The following is a 25,357-nucleotide window of genomic DNA, read 5'->3' on the forward strand; positions in this document are numbered from 1 at the left end:
ACTAGAGCCTCCATGTATCCCAACTGTATCTCATCTTGTATCTAGGCTAAAGGCGCCCAACAGGGTACTAGAGCCTCCATGTATCCCAACTGTATCTCATCTTGTATCCAGGCTAGAGGCACCTAACAGGGTCCTACTGTCTCTATGTATCCCAACTGTATCTCATCTTGTATCCAGGCCTTTAAAGTAATGGCGATTATACCCAGTGTATTACAGAGCAGGGCTGCAGTGGGAAGCATGGTGGGGGCGATGAGCAGGCCATATGATCACGTGACTCTATATAAAAACGTCCAGCCCGTGACTGACAGCCAGAGGTGACACCCGCAGTCAGAGGACGCGGAGTATGTAATGACGTCACCACGGGACCCGCCCACTACCCTCCACTCGCCTTTCCGCGTCCCAGGCCTCGCGCTGCGCCTAAGCCCCGCCCCGTCTCCGTTGGTAACCCCTTTCCCTTTGGGCCGCGCCCACGCCGTTGACCGCGGCCTCCGATTGGTCAGCCCGTTGACAGGTGTGGGCGTGTCCGTGCGCTGCGCCCTCACGTCACGCCTCTCACGTCGCCCTCTCCCGTAGAGCTCCGCCCACCATCATGGCTGCGGCTCCTGTGTGAGAACGGGAGCCGGGACAGGAGGGAGCAGCTGCGGCCACAGGTGAGCCGGGCGGGGGGTGCGGTACAGTGTGTCAGTGCAGCTTGTGGGTCACGTTCATTTACCACTATACTCTGCCTGGAAGTCATGTGAGAGATAACTGCCCCCTAGTGACCGCAGTGAGGATGACCCTGCTGGGGCTATAGGCGACCCTGGCAGCTCTATAGTGACTCCCTAGTGGAGGAAGAGGGAAGTGCAGCCTGAAATGCCTCTTCTATAGCAGTGATCTGCAGCTGGGGCAGAACTACAACTCCCAGCATGCCCTGACAGCCAAAGGCTGTCAGGGCATGCTTGGAGTTGTAGTTCTGCCCCAGCTGCAGAGCCACAGGTTGCGGAAGGCTATCAGGGCATGCTAGGAGTTGTAGTTCCTCATCAGTTGCAGAGCCACAGGTTGCAGAAGGCTGTCAGGGCATGCTGGGAGTTGTAGTTCTGCCCCAGCTGCAGAAGGCTATCAGGACATGCTGGGAGTTGTAGTTCTGCCCCAGCTGCAGAGCCACAGGTTGCAGAAGGCTATCAGAACATGCTGGGAGTTGTAGTTCTGCCCCAGCTGCTGAACCACAGGTTGCAGAAGGCTATCAGGACATGCTGGGAGTTGTAGTTCTGCCCCAGCTGCAGAGGCACAGGTTGCAGAAGACTATCAGGGCATAGTGGGAGTTGTAGTTCCTCCTCGGCTGCAGAGCCACAGGTTGCAGAAGACTATCAGGGCATGCTGGGAATTGTAGTTCCTTACCAGTTGCAGAGCCACAGGTTGCAGAAGGCTATCAGGGCATGCTGGGAGTTGTAGTTCTGCCCCAGCTGCAGAGCCACAGGTTGCGGAAGGCTATCAGGACATGCTGGGAGTTGTAGTTCCTCCTCGGCTGCAGAGCCACAGGTTACAGAAGACTATCAGGACATGCTGGGAGTTGTAGTTCTGCCCCAGCTGCAGAGGCACAGGTTGCAGAAGACTATCAGGGCATGCTGGGAATTGTAGTTCCTTACCAGTTGCAGAGCCACAGGTTGCAGAAGGCTATCAGGACATGCTGGGGGTTGTAGTTCTGCACCATCCGCAAAGCCCCAAGTTGCAGATCACATCTCTGTAGTGACTCGCACTTTATTGTGTTTCTGCCCCTTATGTTAGGAAGTGGCCAGGGCACTCTGGGAGTTGTAGTTCTGCACTTGTTGCAGAGCATGCACTTTATTCTATTACTGCCACTCATGCTGGGAGTTGTAGTTCTTTGCCAACTGCAGAGAGTGCACTTTATTTTATTGCTGCCCCTCATGCTGGGAGTTGTAGTTCTGCACACTTTGTTGTATTACTGCCTCCTCTTTGCCCCCATACTGGCGCCTGCTGTGATATTATAATCGTATAATCTCCTGCAGCCCCTGCTGTAGATGTGGGATGCCCTGTACATGCCATGTGCTCGCCATGCCCCCCCCCCCCCCCTCCTCTTCTGAATTCCATACTTTATATATATTTAGCATCACCATGTAGCAGAGCTGAACGCGCGTCCTAGTGACGGGTCCTGACACATTTTGCTGGGCTTAGGGTTAATTAAAGGAACAGGACACAATTTGTGATCATCTATATATATATATATATACACATCAGGGATCGGTGACTGGTGCCCATATCTCCAGCCCTGGTGTGTAATACGGTTATAATGGCCGATTACCCCGGATGCGGCACATTCCTGTTCATCGCGCCGTACGCGGCGCCCTGATGTTATTGTAAGTAAATCCACTGCTGTGTTCTCTGCAGACAGAGGCTAAACCCCCCGGAGCCCGGACTATTATAACACATTACACGCACGGTCTGTCCGCCCCCCCCCCCCCGGGCACACAGGGGTTAATAGAATTACACAGCATATTCATTCCCCACATCCTATTGAAGTATCGATTGCTTCCCCGGTCATTGATCATATACGGAACGTCAACGCTGCTCCCTGTACTACACATCAATAATTCTATTAAAGGGGGCGCTCCACCCGCAGTCCCCTCTCCTCATCTATTTCTCCCTGTTATCAGCCAAGTCAGGTTGGAGGGAAATTGTATTCACCTGTCCTACAGTCACCTCTCACCTCCTGACATGGCTGATAACAGAGAACAATATATTATATTCACCTGTCCTACAGTCACCTCTCCCCTCCTGACATGGCTGATAACAGAGAACAATAGATTATATTCACCTGTCCTACAGTCACCTCTCCCCTCCTGACATGGCTGATAACAGAGAACAATAGATGTATTCACCTGTCCTACAGTCACCTCTCTCCTCCTGATATGGCTGATAACAGAGAACAATAGATTATAATCACCTGTCCTACAGTCACCTCTCCCCTCCTGACATGACTGATAACAGAGAACAATAGATTATATTCACCTGTCCTACAGTCACCTCTCCCCTCCTGACATGGCTGATAACAGAGAACAATAGATTATATTCACCTGTCCTACAGTCACCTCTCTCCTCCTGACATGGCTGATAACAGAGAACAATAGATTGTATTCACCTGTCCTACAGTCACCTCTCCCCTCCTGACATGGCTGATAACAGAGAACAATAGATTATAATTACCTGTCCTACAGTCACCTCTCCCCTCCTGACATGACTGATAACAGAGAACAATAGATTATATTCCCCTGTCCTACAGTCACCTCTCCCCTCCTGACATGGCTGATAACAGAGAACAATAGATTATATTCACCTGTCCTACAGTCACCTCTCTCCTCCTGACATGGCTGATAACAGAGAACAATAGATTGTATTCCCCTGTCCTACAGTCACCTCTCCCCGCCTGACATGGCTGATAACAGAGAACAATAGATATAGTCACCTGTCCTACAGTCACCTCTCCCCTCCTGACATGGCTGATAACAGAGAACAATAGATTATAATTACCTGTCCTACAGTCACCTCTCCCCTCCTGACATGGCTGATAACAGAGAACAATAGATATATTGTCCTACAGTCACCTCTCCCCTCCTGACATGGCTGATAACAGAGAACAATAGATTATAATTACCTGTCCTACAGTCACCTCTCCCCTCCTGACATGACTGATAACAGAGAACAATAGATATATTCACCTGTCCTACAGTCACCTCTCCCCCCCCCCCCCCCCTCCTGACATGGCTGATAACAGAGAACAATAGATTATATTCACCTGTCCTACAGTCACCTCTCCTCTCCTGACATGGCTGATATCAGAGAACAATAGATCATATTCACCTGTCCTACAGTCACCTCTCCTCTCCTGACATGTCTGATAACAGAGAACAATAGATTGTATTCACCTGTCCTACAGTCACCTCTCCCCTCCTGACATGACTGATAACAGAGAACAATAGATATATTCACCTGTCCTACAGTCACCTCTCCCCCCCCCCCCTCCTGACATGGCTGATAACAGAGAACAATAGATATAGTCACCTGTCCTACAGTCACCTCTCCCCTCCTGACATGGCTGATAACAGAGAACAATAGATTATAATTACCTGTCCTACAGTCACCTCTCCCCTCCTGACATGGCTGATAACAGAGAACAATAGATATATTGTCCTACAGTCACCTCTCCCCTCCTGACATGGCTGATAACAGAGAACAATAGATTATAATTACCTGTCCTACAGTCACCTCTCCCCTCCTGACATGACTGATAACAGAGAACAATAGATATATTCACCTGTCCTACAGTCACCTCTCCCCCCCCCCCCCCCCCTCCTGACATGGCTGATAACAGAGAACAATAGATTATATTCACCTGTCCTACAGTCACCTCTCCTCTCCTGACATGGCTGATATCAGAGAACAATAGATCATATTCACCTGTCCTACAGTCACCTCTCCTCTCCTGACATGTCTGATAACAGAGAACAATAGATTGTATTCACCTGTCCTACAGTCACCTCTCCCCTCCTGACATGACTGATAACAGAGAACAATAGATATATTCACCTGTCCTACAGTCACCTCTCCCCCCCCCCTCCTGACATGGCTGATAACAGAGAACAATAGATATAGTCACCTGTCCTACAGTCACCTCTCCCCTCCTGACATGGCTGATAACAGAGAACAATAGATTATAATTACCTGTCCTACAGTCACCTCTCCCCTCCTGACATGGCTGATAACAGAGAACAATAGATATATTGTCCTACAGTCACCTCTCCCCTCCTGACATGGCTGATAACAGAGAACAATAGATTATAATTACCTGTCCTACAGTCACCTCTCCCCTCCTGACATGACTGATAACAGAGAACAATAGATATATTCACCTGTCCTACAGTCACCTCTCCCCCCCCCCCCCCCTCCTGACATGGCTGATAACAGAGAACAATAGATTATATTCACCTGTCCTACAGTCACCTCTCCTCTCCTGACATGGCTGATATCAGAGAACAATAGATCATATTCACCTGTCCTACAGTCACCTCTCCTCTCCTGACATGTCTGATAACAGAGAACAATAGATTGTATTCACCTGTCCTACAGTCACCTCTCCCCTCCTGACATGACTGATAACAGAGAACAATAGATATATTCACCTGTCCTACAGTCACCTCTCCCCCCCCCCCTCCTGACATGGCTGATAACAGAGAACAATAGATATATTCACCTGTCCTACAGTCACCTCTCCTCTCCTGACATGACTGATAACAGAGAACAATAGATATATTCACCTGTCCTACAGTCACCTCTCCCCCCCCCTCCTGACATGGCTGATATCAGAGAACAATAGATTATATTCACCTGTCCTACAGTCACCTCTCCTCTCCTGACATGACTGATAACAGAGAACAATAGATTGTATTCACCTGTCCTACAGTCACCTCTCCCCTCCTGACATGGCTGATAACAGAGAACAATAGATTATATTCACCTGTCCTACAGTCACCTCTCCCCTCCTGACATGGCTGATAACAGAGAACAATAGATATATTCACCTGTCCTACAGTCACCTCTCCCCTCCTGACATGGCTGATAACAGAGAACAATAGATATATTCACCTGTCCTACAGTCACCTCTCCCCTCCTGACATGGCTGATAACAGAGAACAATAGATGTATTCACCTGTCCTACAGTCACCTCTCCCCCCCTGACATGGCTGATAACAGAGAACAATAGATTGTATTCACCTGTCCTACAGTCACCTCTCCCCTCCTGACATGACTGATAAGAGAGAACAATAGATTGCACTCTTATATCTTAGGGTACATTCACACCCGCGGATTTTCCCGGCGTATTTAGCTGCGGTTCCGCCGGTGAAGGCCCCGCTCTTTGCTGGCTTTACATGTACCTGCTGGTAGCGGCAATACGCTTCTAGGAGCAGACACAGTGCAGCGATGTGCGCGGCGTACTCACACATCACGGCCGCTCTCCCTGCTCTGAGCTAGGCAGAGAGTTCCCGCGATGTGCAAGTATACTGCGACTCGCACATCGCACATGTAGAGCCAGCAAAGAGCGGGCCTTCACCAGTGGATCCGCAGCGTAAAATGCGCTGAAAATCCGCGCGTGTGAACGTACCCTTAGTCAGTCTTTTGCTTTCTGTTATCAGCTGCCTCACACTGGATGACTATAGTGTTTTTCTCCCCGTTGATCACTTCTTGTCAGCTGCTGCTCTGTGATAAGATTCGGATTGTTGGGTAACCGGCCCTTTAAAGGACATAAAAGTAATTGTACATTGAACTAGAATCTACAGTATATAGATGTATACAGAATATAGGGGTGTGTATATAGATGTATACAGAATATAGGGGTGTGTGCAGTGTATATATAGATGTATACAGAATATAGGGGTGTGTGCAGTGTATATATAGATGTATACAGAATATAGGGGTGTGTGCAGTGTATATATAGATGTATACAGAATATAGGGGTGTGTGCAGTGTATATATAGATGTATACAGAATATAGGGGTGTGTGCAGTGTGTATATATAGATGTATACAGAATATAGGGGTGTGTGCAGTGTATATATAGATGTATACAGAATATAGGGGTGTGTGCAGTGTGTATATAGATTTATACAGAATATAGGGGTGTGTGCGGTGTGTATATAGATGTATACAGAATATAGGGGTGTGTGCAGTGTATATATAGATGTATACAGAATATAGGGGTGTGTGCAGTGTATATATAGATTTATACAGAATATAGGGGTGTGTGCAGTGTATATATAGATGTATACAGAATATAGGGGTATGTGCAGTGTATATATAGATGTATACAGAATATAGGTGTGTGTGCAATGTGTATATAGATGTATACAGAATATAGGGGTGTGTGCAGTGTATATATAGATGTATACAGAATATAGGGGTGTGTGCAGTGTATATATAAATGTATACAGAATATAGGGGTGTGTAGTGTATATATAGATGTATACAGAATATAGGGGTGTGTGCAGTGTGTATATATAGATGTATACAGAATATAGGGGTGTGTGCAGTGTGTATATATAGATGTATACAGAATATAGGGGTGTGTGCAGTGTGTATATATAGATGTATACAGAATATAGGGGTGTGTGCAGTGTGTATATAGATGTATACAGAATATAGGGGTGTGTGCAGTGTATATATAGATGTATACAGAATATAGGGGTGTGTGCAGTGTATATATAGATGTATACAGAATATAGGGGTGTGTGCAGTGTATATATAGATGTATACAGAATATAGGGGTGTGTGCAGTGTATATATAGATGTATACAGAATATAGGGGTGTGTGCAGTGTATATATAGATGTATACAGAATATAGGGGTGTGTGCAGTGTATATATAGATGTATACAGAATATAGGGGTGTGTGGAGTGAGTCTATGGAGCAGCCTGGAGAGCCCCCTGCTGGCTGTAAGTAAATGCTCACAGACGTCCTCAGTCAATAAAGTCCATCTAGTGTAATACAATAGAAGAGAAGGATGAAGGGGAGGAGGGAGATGCAGCTGCACTATATCTCTGTACGCTGTGAGAGGGGAGGAGGGAGATGCAGCTGCACTATATCTCTGTACGCTGTGAGAGGGGAGGAGGGAGATGCAGCTGCTCTATATCTCTGTACGCTGTGAGAGGGGAGGAGGGAGATGCAGCTCCACTATATCTTTGTACGCTGTGAGAGGGGAGGAGGGAGGTGCAGCTGCTCTATCTCTCTGTACGCTGTGAGAGGGGAGGAGGGAGATGCAGCTGCACTATATCTCTGTACGCTGTGAGAGGGGAGGAGAGAGATGCAGCTGCACTATATCTCTGTACGCTGTGAGAAGGGAGGAGGGAGATGCAGCTGCTCTATATCTCTGTACGCTGTGAGAAGGGAGGAGGGAGATGCAGCTGCTCTATATCTCTGTACGCTGTGAGAGGGGAGGAGGGAGATGCAGCTGCACTATATCTCTGTACGCTGTTAGAGGGGAGGAGGGAGATGCAGCTGCTCTATATCTCTGTACGCTGTGAGAGGGGAGGAGGGAGATGCAGCTCCACTATATCTTTGTACGCTGTGAGAGGGGAGGAGGGAGGTGCAGCTGCTCTATCTCTCTGTACGCTGTGAGAGGGGAGGAGGAAGATGCAGCTGCACTATATCTCTGTACGCTGTGAGAGGGGAGGAGAGAGATGCAGCTGCACTATATCTCTGTACGCTGTGAGAAGGGAGGAGGGAGATGCAGCTGCTCTATATCTGTACGCTGTGAGAAGGGAGATGCAGCTGCTCTATATCTCTGTACGCTGTGAGAGGGGAGGAGGGAGATGCAGCTGCACTATATCTCTGTACGCTGTTAGAGGGGAGGAGGGAGATGCAGCTGCTCTATATCACTGTACGCTGTGAGAGGGGAGGAGGGAGTTGCAGCTCCACTATATCTTTGTACGCTGTGAGAGGGGAGGAGGGAGATGCAGCTGCTCTATATCTCTGTAGGCTGTGAGAGGGGAGGAGGGAGATGCAGCTGTACTATATCTCTGTACACTGTGAGAGGGGAGGAGGGAGATGCAGCTGCTCTATATCTCTGTACGCTGTGAGAGGGAGATGCAGCTGCACTATATCTGTACGCTGTGAGAGGGGAGGAGGGAGATGCAGCTGCACTATATCTCTGTACACTGTGAGAGGGGAGGAGGGAGATGCAGCTGCTCTATATCTCTGTATGCTGTGAGAGGGAGGAGGGAGATACAGCTGCACTATATCTGTACGCTGTGAGAGGGGAGGAGGGAGATGCAGCTGCCCTATATCTCTGTAGGCTGTGAGAGGGGAGGAGGGAGATGCAGCTGCCCTATATCTCTGTATGCTGTAAGAGGGGAGGAGGGAGATGCAGCTGCTCTATATCTCTGTATTCTGTGAGAGGGGAGTGCAGCTGCTCTATATCTCTGTACGCTGTGAGAGGGGAGGAGGGCGATGCAGCTGCACTATATCTGTACGCTGTGAGAGGGGAGGAGGGAGATGCAGCTGCACTATATCTCTGTACGCTGTGAGAGGGGAGGAGGGAGATGCAGCTGCTCAATCTCTGTATGCTGTGAGTGGGGAGGAGAGAGATGCAGCTGCACTATATCTCTGTACGCTGTGAGAGGGGAGGAGGGAGATGCAGCTGCCCTATATCTCTGTAGGCTGTGAGAGGGGAGGAGGGAGATGCAGCTGCCCTATATCTCTGTAGGCTGTGAGAGGGGAGGAGGGAGATGCAGCTGCCCTATATCTCTGTATGCTGTAAGAGGGGAGGAGGGAGATGCAGCTGCTCTATATCTCTGTATTCTGTGAGAGGGGAGTGCAGCTGCTCTATATCTCTGTACGCTGTGAGAGGGGAGGAGGGCGATGCAGCTGCACTATATCTGTACGCTGTGAGAGGGGAGGAGGGAGATGCAGCTGCACTATATCTCTGTACGCTGTGAGAGGGGAGGAGGGAGATGCAGCTGCTCAATCTCTGTATGCTGTGAGAGGGGAGGAGAGAGATGCAGCTGCACTATATCTCTGTACGCTGTGAGAGGGGAGGAGGGAGATGCAGCTGCTCAATCTCTGTATGCTGTGAGAGGGGAGGAGAGAGATGCAGCTGCACTATATCTCTGTACGCTGTGAGAGGGGAGGAGGGAGATGCAGCTGCTCTATCTCTGTATGCTGCGAGAGGGGAGGAGGGGGATGCAGCTGCTCTTTATCTCTGTATGCTGTAAGAGGGGAGGAGGGAGATGCAGCTGCTCTATATCTCTGTATGCTGTAAGAGGGGAGGAAGGAGATGCAGCTGCTCTATCTCTGTATGCTGCGGGAGGGGAGGAGGGGGATGCAGCTGCTCCACATCTCTGTATGCTGTGAGAGGGGAGGAGGGCGATGCAGCTGCACTATATCTCTGTACGCTGTGAGAGGGTAGGAGGGAGATGCAGCTGCACTATATCTCTGTATGCTGTGAAAGGGGAGGAGGGGGATGCAGCGGTTCTCTCTCAGTATTCTTTCATGACTGATCATGTAGACCATTAATTGTGACTAGAATGAAGGGGCTGCTGCTGCATACAGAACAGTGTTATACCAGACCATGCTGCCTTCTGTCCTGATAGTTTGTTACAGTGTGTCAGTCCAGGTAACGTGTATCAGTCTGGAGTTGGAGATGTGATGGGACCCTCTCCGTTCTGCAGCCTCCAGGTTTTGCCATTCACTGACAGCAGCAGAGATCATATGGAGGGAAGTCTATTAGAAAGTTTCTGCAACTTCTCCATCTCAGAGCTGCGTTTCGTTACAGTGTAACTCTTTCCAGGTCACATTGTTACTTTATGAGCGTCCTGTTCTGCACGTAGCACCCGGCGCTCCTGTCATGTGCATCAGCTGTAAATGTGGCGGCCATGACTGATCTGCAGACATTGCTGAAGGTCGTGTCCTCTGCTGGGTGCAGCTCAGGGAGAGGGCGGGGAGGGGCCCAGGGTCCCAGGACATCAGGTTACTGTAGACAAGGATCTTATCCCCCCCCCCAGGAGATCTGAAGTGATGCCCCCCAGAGGTCACCGCAGGGAGCAGCTAAATAAACACAAAACATTGAGAGATTTCTGTGCAACTTCATTTGTAGTTTTTTTTGCTACTTTGAAACTTTTTAATGCATTTTCCCCCTCGCTCTCCCCTTGTTTTTATAATTTTTTATGTTACTTTTTTGCTACCTTTTTGTTACTTTTACTTCTTTTTGACTTTGTAACTCTTTTGCTACATTTTTCTTACCCCCCTTTCTGTCTTCTTTTTGTTCCTTTTTCTTTAGTTTTTAACTTCTTTGCTACATTTTTGCTCCTTTTTCCTGTTTTGCTATTTTTTTTTGCTCCTTTTTACTTATTTGCTATTTCTTTTTGTTGCTTTTTTTCTACATTTTTGTTAATTTATTTCCTACTTTTCCCTCATTTCTGTAACTTTTTTTCGCTATTTCTATTTGTTGCTTTTTTTTCACTACCCTTTTTGTTACTTTTCATACTTTTTGCTACTTTATGTAACTCTCTTGCTACTTTTTATTCCTCCCCCATCTACATTCTTTTTTGCTATATTTTTGTTCCTTTTTCCCTTTTTGCAATTATTTTGATTCCTTTATTTTTTCTTCTCCCTATTACTCATTTGCTATTTTTATTTGTTGCTTTTTACTACATTTTTGTTACTTTATTTCCTACTTTTCCCCTATGTTCTTATTTTTTATTTATTGTTTTGCTATTTAGATTTACTGCTTTTGCTACATTTTTTTTTCTCCTACTTTCATACTTTTTTGCTCTTTTTATCTGTGGCTTTATTATTATAATTTTTTTTTTTCATTTTAGTTTTTTCCTTACCCTATTTTGTTCTTTTTTTTTTCTTGCAGTTTTTATTCATTCATTCATTCATTCATTTGTACTATGTTTAAGTTATTTTCCTACTTTTTCACCCTTTTTTTGTTCCTTTTTTTTTTTTTTTGCTTTATTTATTCATTCATTTATACTACATTTTAGTTATTTTCCTACTTTATCCCTTTTGTTCCTTTTTTTTGCTGTTTATTTGTTGCCTTTTAATATATTTTTGTAACTTTTTTCCTACTTTTCTCCTTCTCTTTGCTATTTATTTTTTTTGTTTCAAAGTGGTTTCTTCACATTCATTTTTTTGGGTAGAATCGGATTAGCCGGGCTGACGGCTGCCAACAGTAATGACAGGCGTGGAAGTAAAATCACACGTCGTCCGCTCGTCCTGCTGGGACTTGTATGGGCAGAGCCTCCTGGTGCATTCCATAGTCAGTGCTGATGAGCTGCACACGCTACACTTGCCACAATGCATCACGCACACCTGTGCCTCAAGCTGTTGCAAAACTACAACTCCCAGCATGCCCGGACAGCCTTCGGCTGTCCGGGCATGCTGGGAGTTGTAGTTTTGCAACAGCTTGAGGCACCCTGGTTGGGAAACACTGCTGTAAGCCCAAGTGAAGAACAATCCTCCAGCCATGGTTTCCCTACAGGTTTCCTCCACTGGGGTTTTTCCCCTCTCCTAAGTACTGGAGGCTGTCCGGGCATGCTGGGAGTTGTAGTTTTGAAACAGCTGGAGGCACCCTGGTTGGGAAACACTGGTATAATACATGGCTTCTTACTGCTGGTTGGGTGCAACTTGAGGCCCAAAAAATAAGAATCGTGAGTTTAGCTCTGAAGTATATTAACTATTAATTTTCAGATACTTCTTTTTATTTCCAGGAGCTCTGCTTCCCCGATACCTCAGGACGGGCTCATGGCGTCGGCGTCCTCGGTGCCTGTTGGGTTCCACTGTGAGACGAAATATGTGGTGCTCAGCTACCTGGGATACCCCCTGCAGGAGGCGCCGAGGGAAGGCCCCTTCCGGGCAGGTAAGCTTTTTCTTTTTTCTTTAATTTTTTTTTCTAGTTTCTGGGACTTGTAGTTCTTCACAATATCTGGACGGGATCTGAGCGTTCTTGTAATATCACATTAAAGGGGTACTCCGGTGAAAAACAATTTTTTTTTTTTTTTTTTTATCAACTGGTGCCAGAAAGTTAAACAGATTTGTAAATTACTTCTATTAAAAAAATCTTAATCCTTCCTGTACTTATTAGCTGCTGAATACTACAGTGGAAATTCTTTTCCGTTTGAAACACAGAGCTCTCTGCTGACATCAAGAGCACAGTGCTCTCTGCTGACATCTCTGTCCATTTTAGGAACTGTCCAGAGTAAAAGGAAATCCCCATAGCAAACATATTCATATGTTGGACAGAGATGGACAGAGATGTCAGCAGAGAGCACTGTGCTCGTGATGTCAGCAGAGAGCTCTGTGTTTCAAACGGAAAATAATTTCCTCTGTAGTATTCAGCAGCTAATAAGTACTGGAAGGATTAAGATTTTTTTAATAGAAGTAATTTACAAATCTGTTTAACTTTCTGGCACCAGTTGATAAAAAAATAAAAAAAATTTCACCGGAGTACCCCTTTAAGATGTTTCTTCCATCTTTTGTCTCCATTACGTTAGGGCAGTGAATCACAGTGTCACCGCCGGTCTAGCATTCCATCCTATTAATTACACTGTAGAAATGATCCTATTAGAGCAGTGTTTCCCAACCAGGGTGCCTCCAGCTGTTGCAAAACTACAACTCCCAACATGCCCGGACTGCCAGAGGCTACTGGGAGTTGTAGTTTTAATACAGCTGGAGGTGCACTGGTTGGGAAACACTTATTTAAGCCCAAGGGAAGGGCAATCCTTCAGCCATGGTTTCCCTAGAGCAGTGGTCTCCAACCTGCGGACCACCAGATGTTGCAAAACTACAACTCCCAGCATGCCCTTGGCTGTCCGGGCATGCTGGGAGTTGTAGTTTTGCAACATCTGGAGGTCCGCAGGTTGGTGACCACTGCCCTAGAGGTTTCCTTCACTGGGTTTTTTCCCCTCTCCTAAGTACTGGAGGCTGTCCGGGCATGCTGGGAGTTGTAGTTTTGCAACAGCTGGAGGCACTTCACTTTGGTTGGGAAAAACTGCTCTAAGCCCAAGGGAAGGGCAATTCTTATTCCATGGTTTTCCTAGAAGTTTCCTCCACTGGGGTTTTTCTCCTAAGTGCTGGAGACTGTCCATGGCTGGTGGATTGCACTTCCCGTGGTCTTAGAACAGTGTTTCTCATCCAAAGTGCCTCCAGCTGTTGCAAAACTACAACTCCCAGCATCACCGGACAGCCTCCAGCGCTTAGTAGAAGGGGGGAAAAAAACTGTGAAACCTTTAGGGAAACCATGGCTGGAGGATTGTCCTTCCCTTTGGGCTAAGGGCAGTGTTTCCCAACCAGTGTGCCTCCAGCTGTTGCAAAACTACAACTTCCAGCATGTTTGCTTCTTGGAAGCAGTACAGGCATGCTGGAAGTTGTAGTTTTGCAACAGCTGGAGGCTCGCTGGTTGGGAAACATTGTATTAGAGGATTAGTTCTGTGTCCATGATCCCCCACCCCCCTACTGCAGCGTTGGTGGTGCTCCAGGCATGCTGGGAGATGTAGTTTTGCAACAGCTGGAGGCTCAATAGTTGGGAAACACTGTATTATGCCTGCACAGCCTCCAGCATGGGAAAAATCCCAGTGGAGGAAGCCTTGCAGGAAACCATGGCTGGAGGATTCCCCTTGGGCTTAGAGCAGTGTTTCCCAACCAGGGTGCCTCCAGCTGTTGCAAAACTACAACCCCCAGCATGCCCGGACAGCCTTCGGCTGTCCGGGCATGCTGGGAGTTGTAGTTTTGCAACAGCTGGAGGCACCCTGGTTGGGAAACACTGTATTAGAGGACTAATTTTACTGCTGGGACCCCGCCGCTGCAGCCTGGGTGGTGGTCCTTGATCTGGTGAGCTGGGGCGTCCCTGATGCAGCTTTTTAACAAGGCGGTGGATTCCCAGCGTTGCGGCGGCGGCGACGGCCTCTGCTCCTCCCACGTTTTCCGCTTTGCTTCTGATTCGGTCTGACAAGCTGTCGAGGCACATCAGGCTCTCGCTGATCATTGAACCGATGAAGACAAGACCTGAACAATCCACCGCCGAGCGGATCCATCGCCCCCTTCATCTCTGTAGAGCAGACACGTGGTTGACATCATTTATATGGGAGGGATTCACAGCTCTGTTCATCCTGATCTTCCTGGTTCTCGAATAGAATGCGAGAACTGCATGAACAGATCAGGAGGAGAATGTAAATCTGCAGATCTGTTACAGGAGCAGCGGCCAAAGAAGAACTGGAGAAACTCAAGGCCGAGATAGAAGAGGAGCTGAGGAAGCTGGAGGAGGAAATCTCTGCAGGTCAGTGATGTCACCGCTGATCTCTAGTGATGGATAGGCTGTATTCTCAGTGATGTCACCGCTGATCTCTAGTGATGGATAGGCTGTATTCTCAGTGATGTCACCGCTGATCTCTAGTGATGGATAGGCTGTATTCTCAGTGATGTCATCGCTGATCTCTAGTGAATGGATAGGCTGTATTCTCAGTGATGTCACCGCTGATCTCTAGTGATGGATAGGCTGTATTCTCAGTGATGTCACCGCTGATCTCTAGTGATGGATAGGCTGTATTCTCAGTGATGTCACCGCTGATCTCTAGTGATGGATAGGCTGTATTCTCAGTGATGTCACCGCTGATCTCTAGTGATGGATAGGCTGTATTCTCAGTGATGTCACCGCTGATCTCTAGTGATGGATAGGCTGTATTCTCAGTGATGTCACCGCTGATCTCTAGTAATGGATAGGCTGTATTCTCAGTGATGTCACCGCTGATCTCTAGTGATGGATAGGCTGTATTCTCAGTGATGTCACCGCTGATCTCTAGTGATGGATAGGCTGTATTCTCAGTGATATCACCGCTGATCTCTGGTGAATGGATAGGCTGTATTCTCAGTGATGTCACCGCTGATCTCTAGTGATGGATAGGATGTATTCTCAGTGATGTCACCGCTGATCTCTAGTGATGGATAGGCTGTATTCTCAGTGATGTCACCGCTGATCTCTAGTGAATGGATAGGATGTATTCTCAGTGATGTCACCGCTGATCTCTAGTGATGGATAGGCTGTATTCTCAGTGATGTCACCGCTGATCTCTAGTGATGGATAGGCTGTATTCTCAGTGATGTCACCGCTGATCTCTAGTGATGGATAGGCTGTATTCTCAGTGATGTCACCGCTTATCTCTAGTGATGGATAGAATGTATTCTCAGTGAGGTCACTGCTGATCTCTAGTGAATGGATAGGCTGTATTCTCAGTGATGTCACCGCTGATCTCTAGTGAATGGATAGGCTGTATTCTCAGTGATGTCACCGCTGATCTCTAGTGATGGATAGGCTGTATTCTCAGTGATGTCACCGCTGATCTCTGGTATATGGATAGGCTGTATTCTCAGTGATGTCACCACTGATCTCTAGTGATGGATAGGCTGTATTCTCAGTGATGTCACCGCTGATCTCTAGTGATGGATAGGCTGTATTCTCAGTGATGTCACCGCTGATCTCTAGTGATGGATAGGCTGTATTCTCAGTGATGTCACCGCTTATCTCTAGTGATGGATAGAATGTATTCTCAGTGAGGTCACTGCTGATCTCTAGTGAATGGATAGGCTGTATTCTCAGTGATGTCACCGCTGATCTCTAGTGATGGATAGGCTGTATTCTCAGTGATGTCACCGCTGATCTCTAGTGATGGATAGGCTGTATTCTCAGTGATGTCCCCGCTGATCTCTAGTGATGGATAGACTGTATTCTCAGTGATGTCACCATTGATCTCTAGTGATGGATAGGCTGTATTCTCAGTGATGTCACCGCTGATCTCTAGTGATGGATAGGCTGTATTCTCAGTAATGTCACCGCTGATCTCTAGTGATGGATAGGCTGTATTCTCAGTGATGTCACCGCTGATCTCTAGTGAATGGATAGGCTGTATTCTCAGTGATGTCACCGCTGATCTCTAGTGATGGATAGGCTGTATTCTCAGTGATGTCACCGCTGATCTCTATTGATGGATAGGCTGTATTCTCAGTGATGTCACCGCTGATCTCTAGTGATGGATAGACTGTATTCTCAGTGATGTCACCGCTGATCTCTAGTGATGGATAGGCTGTATTCTCAGTGATGTCACCGCTGATCTCTAGTGATGGATAGGCTGTATTCTCAGTGATGTCACCGCTGATCTCTAGTGATGGATAGGCTGTATTCTCAGTGATGTCACCGCTGATCTCTAGTGATGGATAGGCTGTATTCTCAGTGATGTCACCGCTGATCTCTAGTGATGGATAGGATGTATTCTCAGTGATGTCACCGCTGATCTCTAGTGATGGATAGGCTGTATTCTCAGTGATGTCACCGCAGATCTCTAGTGAATGGATAGGCTGTATTCTCAGTGATGTCACCGCTGATCTCTAGTGATGGATAGGCTGTATTCTCAGTGATGTCACCGCTGATCTCTAGTAATGGATAGGCTGTATACTCAGTGATGTCACCGCTGATCTCTAGTGATGGATAGGCTGTATTATCTGTGATGTCACCGCTGATCTCTGGTTTCAGCCTTCCCTAGCACTGGGTTTGACATGCACACCTCTCCAGTCTTCAGTCCCGCCAGCCCGGACAGCACCATAGAGGAATGTTTGGCTCAGCTCGCGGAGCGGATGTGTCTTGAGATCCCGGCTGCGCTGGACAAGGCCTCAGAGAACCTCCTACGCGGGTAAGTGCTGCTCTCTACTGCCCCCTTACTACAGTTATACATTGTACAGGGCTGTAGGACAGGATGGTGCCATATCTAATAAATAATAATTTTGCTTCATCCTTCCAGGAGCCTGACTTATGATGTGTTCAAGAAGGAATCTGACGATGTTGCAGCACAGACCTCCGGCTGGAATAAGGTGAAGGATTCATCCTGTAATGTGAACCTGCACCATACCAGGCACATAAATATCAACGTACAAATCATTACCTGTCTCTCCCTGCAGGTACTGGTACCTCTTGTCCTGCTGCAGCGCCTCCTGCTGGAGCAGACCAGACGTGGCAATCGCCAACTAGACAATCTCATACACCTCGGGGTCATGTACATGGAGGACGTGTGCGCAGACTTCATCATCCAGCAAGGAGGATGGGTATGAATGTGTAATTCTGTATACAAGTACGGTATTATTAGTGCAGTCTGGTAGAAACATGTTTTAGCTCTGATCACTACGGATACTAACACTAAGGTGCAGGAATCATTACTAATACCTAGAAATACAAGAATATAACTACTATAATACTGCCTCCTATATACAGGAATATAACTACTATAATACTGCTCCTATATACAAGAATATAACTACTATAATACTGCTCCTATATACAAGAATATAACTACTATAATACTGCTCCTATACACAAGAATATAACTACTATAATACTGCCCCCTATATACAAGAATATAACTACTATAATACTGTCTCCTATATACAAGAATATAACTACTATAATACTGCCTCCTATATACAAGAATATAACTACTATAATACTGCTCCTATATACCAGAATATAACTACTATAATACTGCTCCTATATACAAGAATATAACTACTATAATACTGCTCCTATATACAAAAATATAACTACTATAATACTGCCTCCTATATACAAGAATATAACTACTATAATACTGCTCCTATATACAAGAATATAACTACTATAATACTGCTCCTATACACAAGAATATAACTACTATAATACTGCCTCCTATATACAAGAATATAACTACTATAATACTGCTCCTATATACAAGAATATAACTACTATAATACTGCCCCTATATACAAGAATATAACTACTATAATACTGCCTCCTATATACAAGAATATAACTACTATAATACTGCCTCCTATATACAAGAATATAACTACTATAATACTGCTCCTATATACAAGAATATAACTACTATAATACTGCCCCTATATACAAGAATATAACTACTATAATACTGCCTCCTATATACAAGAATATAACTACTATAATACTGCCTCCTATATACAAGAATATAACTACTATAATACTGCTCCTATATACAAGAATATAACTACTATAATATTGCCCCCGATATACAAGAATATAACTACTTTAATACTGCTCCTATATACAAGAATATAACTACTATAATACTGCTCCTATACACAAGAATATAACTACTATAATACTGCCTCCTATATACAAGAATATAACTACTATAATACTGCTCCTATATACAAGAATATAACTACTATAATACTGCTCCTATATACAAGAATATAACTACTATAATACTGCTCCTATATACAAGAATATAACTACTATAATACTGCCTCCTATATACAAGAATATAACTACTATAATACTGCTCCTATATACAAGAATATAACTACTATGGAAAAGGATTGCAGTAACACAGGTTTTGCTATACACATGTTTATTCCCTTTGTGTCTATTGGAACTAAACCAAAAAAGGAGGAAAAAAAGCAAATTGGACATAATGTCACCAAACTCCAAAAATGGTCCGGACACAATTATTGGCCCCTTTCATAATTGTGGATAAATAAGATTGTTTCCAGCCTGTGATGCTCCTTTATACTCACCTGGGGCAAGTAACAGGTGTGGGCAATATAACAATCACACCTGACAGCAGATAAAAAGGAGAGAAGTTCACTTAGTCTTTGCATTGTGTCTGTGTGTGTCACACTAAGCATGGACAACAGAAAGAGGAGGAGAGAACAGAAAGAGGAGGAGAGAACAGAAAGAGGAGAAGAGAACAGAAAGAGGAGAAGAGAACTGTCTGAGGACTTGGGAACCAAAATTGTGGAAAATATCAACAATCTCCAGGTTACAAGTCCATCTCCAGAGATCTAGATTTGTCTTTGTCCACAGTGCGCAACATCATCAAGAAGTTTACACCCCATGGCCCTGTAGATAATCTCCCTGGACGTGGACGGAAGAGAAAAATTCATGAAAGGTGTCAACGCAGGATAGTCCGGATGGTGGATAAGCAGCCCCAAACAAGTTCCAAAGATATTCAAGCTGTCCTGCAGGCTCAGGGAGCATCAGTGTCAGCGCGAACTATCAGTCCACATATAAATGAAATGAAATGCTATGGAGGAGACCCAGGAGGACCCCACTATGGAGGAGACCCAGGAGGACCCCACTATGGAGGAGATCCAGGAGGACCCCACTATGGAGGAGATCCAGGAGGACCCCCGCTATGGAGGAGACCCAGGAGGACCCCCGCTATGGAGGAGACCCGGGAGGACCCCGCTATGGAGGAGACCCAGGAGGACCCCCGCTATGGAGGAGACCCGGGAGGACCCCCGCTATGGAGGAGACCCGGGAGGACCCCCGCTATGGAGGAGACCCGGGAGGACCCCCGCTATGGAGGAGACCCGGGAGGACCCCCGCTATGGAGGAGACCCAGGAGGACCCCCGCTATGGAGGAGACCCAGGAGGACCCCGCTCTGGAGGAGACCCAGGAGGACCCCACTATGGAGGAGACCCAGGAGGACCCCACTATGGAGGAGACCCAGGAGGACCCCACTATGGGGGAGACCCAGGAGGACCCCACTATGGGGGAGACCCAGGAGGACCCCACTGCTGACACAGAGACATAAAAAAGCAAGACTACATTTTACCAAAATAAACTTGAGTAACCAAAATCCTTCTGGGAAAACGTCTTGTGGACAGATGAGACCAGGATAGATCTTTTTGGTAAAGCAAATCATTCTACTGTTTACCGAAAACGGAATGAGGCCTACAAAGAAAAGAACACAGTACCTACAGTGACATATGGGGGAGGTCAGTGATGTTTTGGGTTGTTTTGCTGCCTCTGGCACTGGGGGCCTTGAATGTGTACAAGACATCATGAAATCTGAGGATTACCAATGGATTTTGGGTCGCACTGTACAGCCCAGTGTCAGAAAGCTGGGTTTGTGTCCGAGATCTTGGGTCTTGCAGCAGGACAATGACCCCAAACATACGTCAAAAAGCTCCAGAAATGGATGACAACAAAGCGCTGGAGAGTTCTGAAGTGTCAGCAATGAGTCCAGATCTAAATCCCATTGATCAACTGTGGAGAGATCCTAAAATTACTGTTGGGAAAAGGCGCCTTCTAATAAGAGACCGGGAGCAGTTTGTAAAGGAAGAGTGGTCCAACATTCCGGCTGAGAGGTGTAAGAAGCTTATTGATGGTTATAGGAAGAGTGGTCCAACATTCCAGCTGAGAGGTGTAAGAAGCTTATTGATGGTTATAGGAAGAGTGGTCCAACATTCCGGCTGAGAGGTGTAAGAAGCTTATTGATGGTTATAGGAAGAGTGGTCCAACATTCCGACTGAGAGGTGTAAGAAGCTTATTGATGGTTATAGGAAGAGTGGTCCAACATTCCGGCTGAGAAATGTAAGAAGCTTATTGATGGTTATAGGAAGAGTGGTCCAACATTCCGACTGAGAGGTGTAAGAAGCTTATTGATGGTTATAGGAAGAGTGGTCCAACATTCCAGCTGAGAGGTGTAAGAAGCTTATTGATGCTTATAGGAAGAGTGGTCCAACATTCCGACTGAGAGGTGTAAGAAGCTTATTGATGCTTATAGGAAGACATTGATTTCAGTTATTTTTTCCAAAGGGTGCAACCAAATATTAAGTTAAGGGGCCAATAATTTTGTCCAGCCCATTTTTGGAGTTTGGGGACATTATGTCCAATTTGCTTTTTTTCCTCCTTTTTTTGGTTTAGTTCCAATACACACAAAGGGAATAAACATGTGTATAGCAAAACCTGTGTTACTGCAATATATATATATATATATATATATATATATATATATATACAGAGGAGAGGAGATCTATATATATATATATATATATATATATATATATATATACACAGAGGAGAGGAGATCTATATCTATATCTATATATATATATATATATATATATATATATATATATATATATATATATATACACACAAAGGGAATAAACCTGTGTTACTGCAATCCTTTCCTGTGAGAAATACTTCATTATATAGAAACATTTCAGGGGGGACGACATTTACCGCCATGACTGTGTATCTGTTGCTCTTTCTCCTCTGTATCTCTGGGCGGTGATATTTTGGTCGGTCTCCTGGTTGGTCAGGTCTTTCTTGTCGTGGTAATTGCCGTTGCTCCTCACAGAGGAATCTGTGTCATGTATTGGCGGTCGTATGGTCTTAGTGCCCTCCATATCACCACGTGTCTGAGCTCAGAGATCATACCGGGATTACAGCTGGATATAAGGTAAAGTCTCCCCCGGCTCAGTCCTCAGCGGAGTCATTTCCTGATGGATTAGAGGAGACTCTCGCTGCTCCTGTACAGATGTCAGACACGTGAGGACCCCGCCGCTCTGTGTGACCTCCTTTCGCTTGGAATCTCTTCTCCATCGCCACTTCGGCCATTTTGCTTTGTTTATTTATTTTTTACAGTATGTGTTTTTCTTCCGTGCTGGCTTCATAATTGAGAAACCTTGAACTATTTGCTGTCTATGTGCAGGCGGCGTGTAAATATACCAGGTGCTCTCCATAGGTGGGGGCCATTACAGGGGGAGAGAGAGGCTATATCAGTACTGGAGCGTTATAAGAGGAGCGGCTGATATCAGTCACATATGATGTAATATATAGAGGTTATATCAGTACTGGAGCATTATAAGAGGAGCGGATGATATCACATATGATGTAATATATAGAGATTATATCAGTACTGGAGTGTTATAAGAGGAGCGGCTGATATCATCACATATGATGTAATATATAGAGATTATATCAGTACTGGAGCATTATAAGAGGAGCGGCTGATATCATCACATATGATGTAATATATAGAGGTTATATCAGTACTGGAGCGTTATAAGAGGAGCGGCTGATATCAGTCACATATGATGTAATATATAGAGGTTATATCAGTACTGGAGCGTTATAAGAGGAGCGGCTGATATCATCACATATGATGTAATATATAGAGATTATATCAGTACTGGAGCGTTATAAGAGGAGCGGCTGATATCATCACATATGATGTAATATATAGAGATTATATCAGTACTGGAGCATTATAAGAGGAGCGGCTGATATCATCACATATGATGTAATATATAGAGGTTATATCAGTACTGGAGCGTTATAAGAGGAGCGGCTGATATCATCACATATGATGTAATATATAGAGATTATATCAGTACTGGAGCGTTATAAGAGGAGCGGCTGATATCAGTCACATATGATGTAATATATAGAGATTATATCAGTACTGGAGCATTATAAGAGGAGCGGCTGATATCATCACATATGATGTAATATATAGAGGTTATATCAGTACTGGAGCGTTATAAGAGGAGCGGCTGATATCAGTCACATATGATGTAATATATAGAGGTTATATCAGTACTGGAGCGTTATAAGAGGAGCGGCTGATATCATCACATATGATGTAATATATAGAGGTTATATCAGTACTGGAGTGTTATAAGAGGAGCGGCTGATATCATCACATATGTCATATATAGAGGTTATATCAGTACTGGAGCGTTATAAGAGGAGCGGCTGATATCACATATGATGTAATATATAGAGATTATATCAGTACTGGAGCGTTATAAGAGGAGCGGCTGATATCACATATGATGTAATATATAGAGATTATATCAGTACTGGAGCGTTATAAGAGGAGCGGCTGATATCATCACATATGATGTAATATATAGAGGTTATATCATTACTGGAGCGTTATAAGAGGAGCGGCTGATATCATCACATATGATGTAATATATAGAGGTTATATCAGTACTGGAGCGTTATAAGAGGAGCGGCTGATATCATGATATATGATGTAATATATAGAGATTATATCAGTACTGGAGCGTTATAAGAGGAGCGGCTGATATCACATATGATGTAATATATAAAGGTTATATCAGTACTGGAGCGTTATAAGAGGAGCGGCTGATATCATCACATATGATGTAATATATAGAGATTATATCAGTACTGGAGCGTTATAAGAGGAGCGGCTGATATCACATATATGATGTAATATATAGAGGTTATATCAGTACTGGAGTGTTATAAGAGGAGCGGCTGATATCATCACATATGATGTAATATATAGAGATTATATCAGTACTGGAGCGTTATAAGAGGATGATATCATCACATATGGTGTAATATATAGAGATTATATCAGTACTGGAGTGTTATAAGAGGAGCGGCTGATATCATCACATATGATGTAATATATAGAGGTTATATCAGTACTGGAGCGTTATAAGAGGAGCGGCTGATATCATCACATATGATGTAATATATAGAGGTTATATCAGTACTGGAGCGTTGTAAGAGGAGCGGATGATATCACATATGATGTAATATATAGAGGTTATATCAGTACTGGAGCGTTATAAGAGGAGCGGCTGATATCAGTCACATATGATGTAATATATAGAGGTTATATCAGTACTGGAGCGTTATAAGAGGAGCGGCTGATATCATCACATATGATGTAATATATAGAGGTTATATCAGTACTGGAGCGTTATAAGAGGAGCGGCTGATATCATCACATATGATGTAATATATAGAGGATATATCAGTACTGGAGCGTTATAAGAGGATGATATCATCACATATGGTGTAATATATAGAGATTATATCAGTACTGGAGCATTATAAGAGGAGCGGCTGATATCACATATGATGTAATATATAGAGATTATATCAGTACTGGAGCATTATAAGAGGAGCGGATGATATCATCACATATGATGTAATATATAGAGGTTATATCAGTACTGGAGCGTTATAAGAGGAGCGGCTGATATCAGTCACATATGATGTAATATATAGAGGTTATATCAGTACTGGAGTGTTATAAGAGGATGATATCATCACATATGGTGTAATATATAGAGATTATATCAGTACTGGAGCGTTATAAGAGGAGCGGCTGATATCACATATGATGTAATATATAGAGATTATATCAGTACTGGAGCGTTATAAGAGGAGCGGCTGATATAATCACATATGATGTAATATATAGAGGTTATATCAGTACTGGAGCGTTATAAGAGGAGCGGATGATATCACATATGATGTAATATATAGAGATTATATCAGTACTGGAGCGTTATAAGAGGAGCGACTGATATCATCACATATGATGTAATATATAGAGGTTATATCAGTACTGCAGCGTTATAAGAGGAGCGGCTGATATCATCACATATGATGTAATATATAGAGGATATATCAGTACTGGAGCGTTATAAGAGGAGCGGCTGATATCATCACATATGATGTAATATATAGAGATTATATCAGTACTGGAGCGTTATAAGAGGAGCGGCTGATATCATCACATATGATGTAATATATAGAGGTTATATCAGTACTGGAGCGTTATAAGAGGAGCGGCTGATATCACATATGATGTAATATATAGAGGTTATATCAGTACTGGAGTGTTATAAGAGGAGCGGCTGATATCATCACATATGATGTAATATATAGAGATTATATCAGTACTGGAGCGTTATAAGAGGAGCGGCTGATATCATCACATATGATGTAATATATAGAGATTATATCAGTACTGGAGCGTTATAAGAGGAGCGGCTGATATCATCACATATGATGTAATATATAGAGGTTATATCAGTACTGGAGCGTTATAAGAAGAGCGGCTGATATCATCACATATGATGTAATATATAGAGGTTATATCAGTACTGGAGCGTTATAAGAGGAGCGTCTGATATCATCACATATGATGTAATATATAGAGATTATATCAGTACTGGAGCGTTA

At 44.6% G+C, this 25,357-nt stretch overlaps 1 protein-coding gene across 1 annotated transcript in view; it reads left to right on the forward strand.

Annotated features, from left to right (window-relative positions):
- Positions 1-448: 448 nt before the first annotated feature.
- Positions 449-25,357, forward strand: part of BCL2L13 (BCL2 like 13) — a 34,629-nt gene continuing 9,720 nt past the window's right edge. The window contains exons 1-6 of the mRNA XM_056517912.1: positions 449-650; positions 12,257-12,405; positions 14,737-14,820; positions 17,068-17,224; positions 17,333-17,402; positions 17,490-17,633. Of these exons, the coding sequence (XP_056373887.1) occupies positions 12,291-12,405; positions 14,737-14,820; positions 17,068-17,224; positions 17,333-17,402; positions 17,490-17,633 (570 nt within the window). The 5' untranslated portion in view covers positions 449-650; positions 12,257-12,290. The remainder of the gene's footprint in view (positions 651-12,256; positions 12,406-14,736; positions 14,821-17,067; positions 17,225-17,332; positions 17,403-17,489; positions 17,634-25,357) is intronic.

This window comes from Hyla sarda, chromosome 4, assembly GCF_029499605.1.
Source record: "Hyla sarda isolate aHylSar1 chromosome 4, aHylSar1.hap1, whole genome shotgun sequence".
Lineage (NCBI taxonomy): Eukaryota > Metazoa > Chordata > Amphibia > Anura > Hylidae > Hyla > Hyla sarda.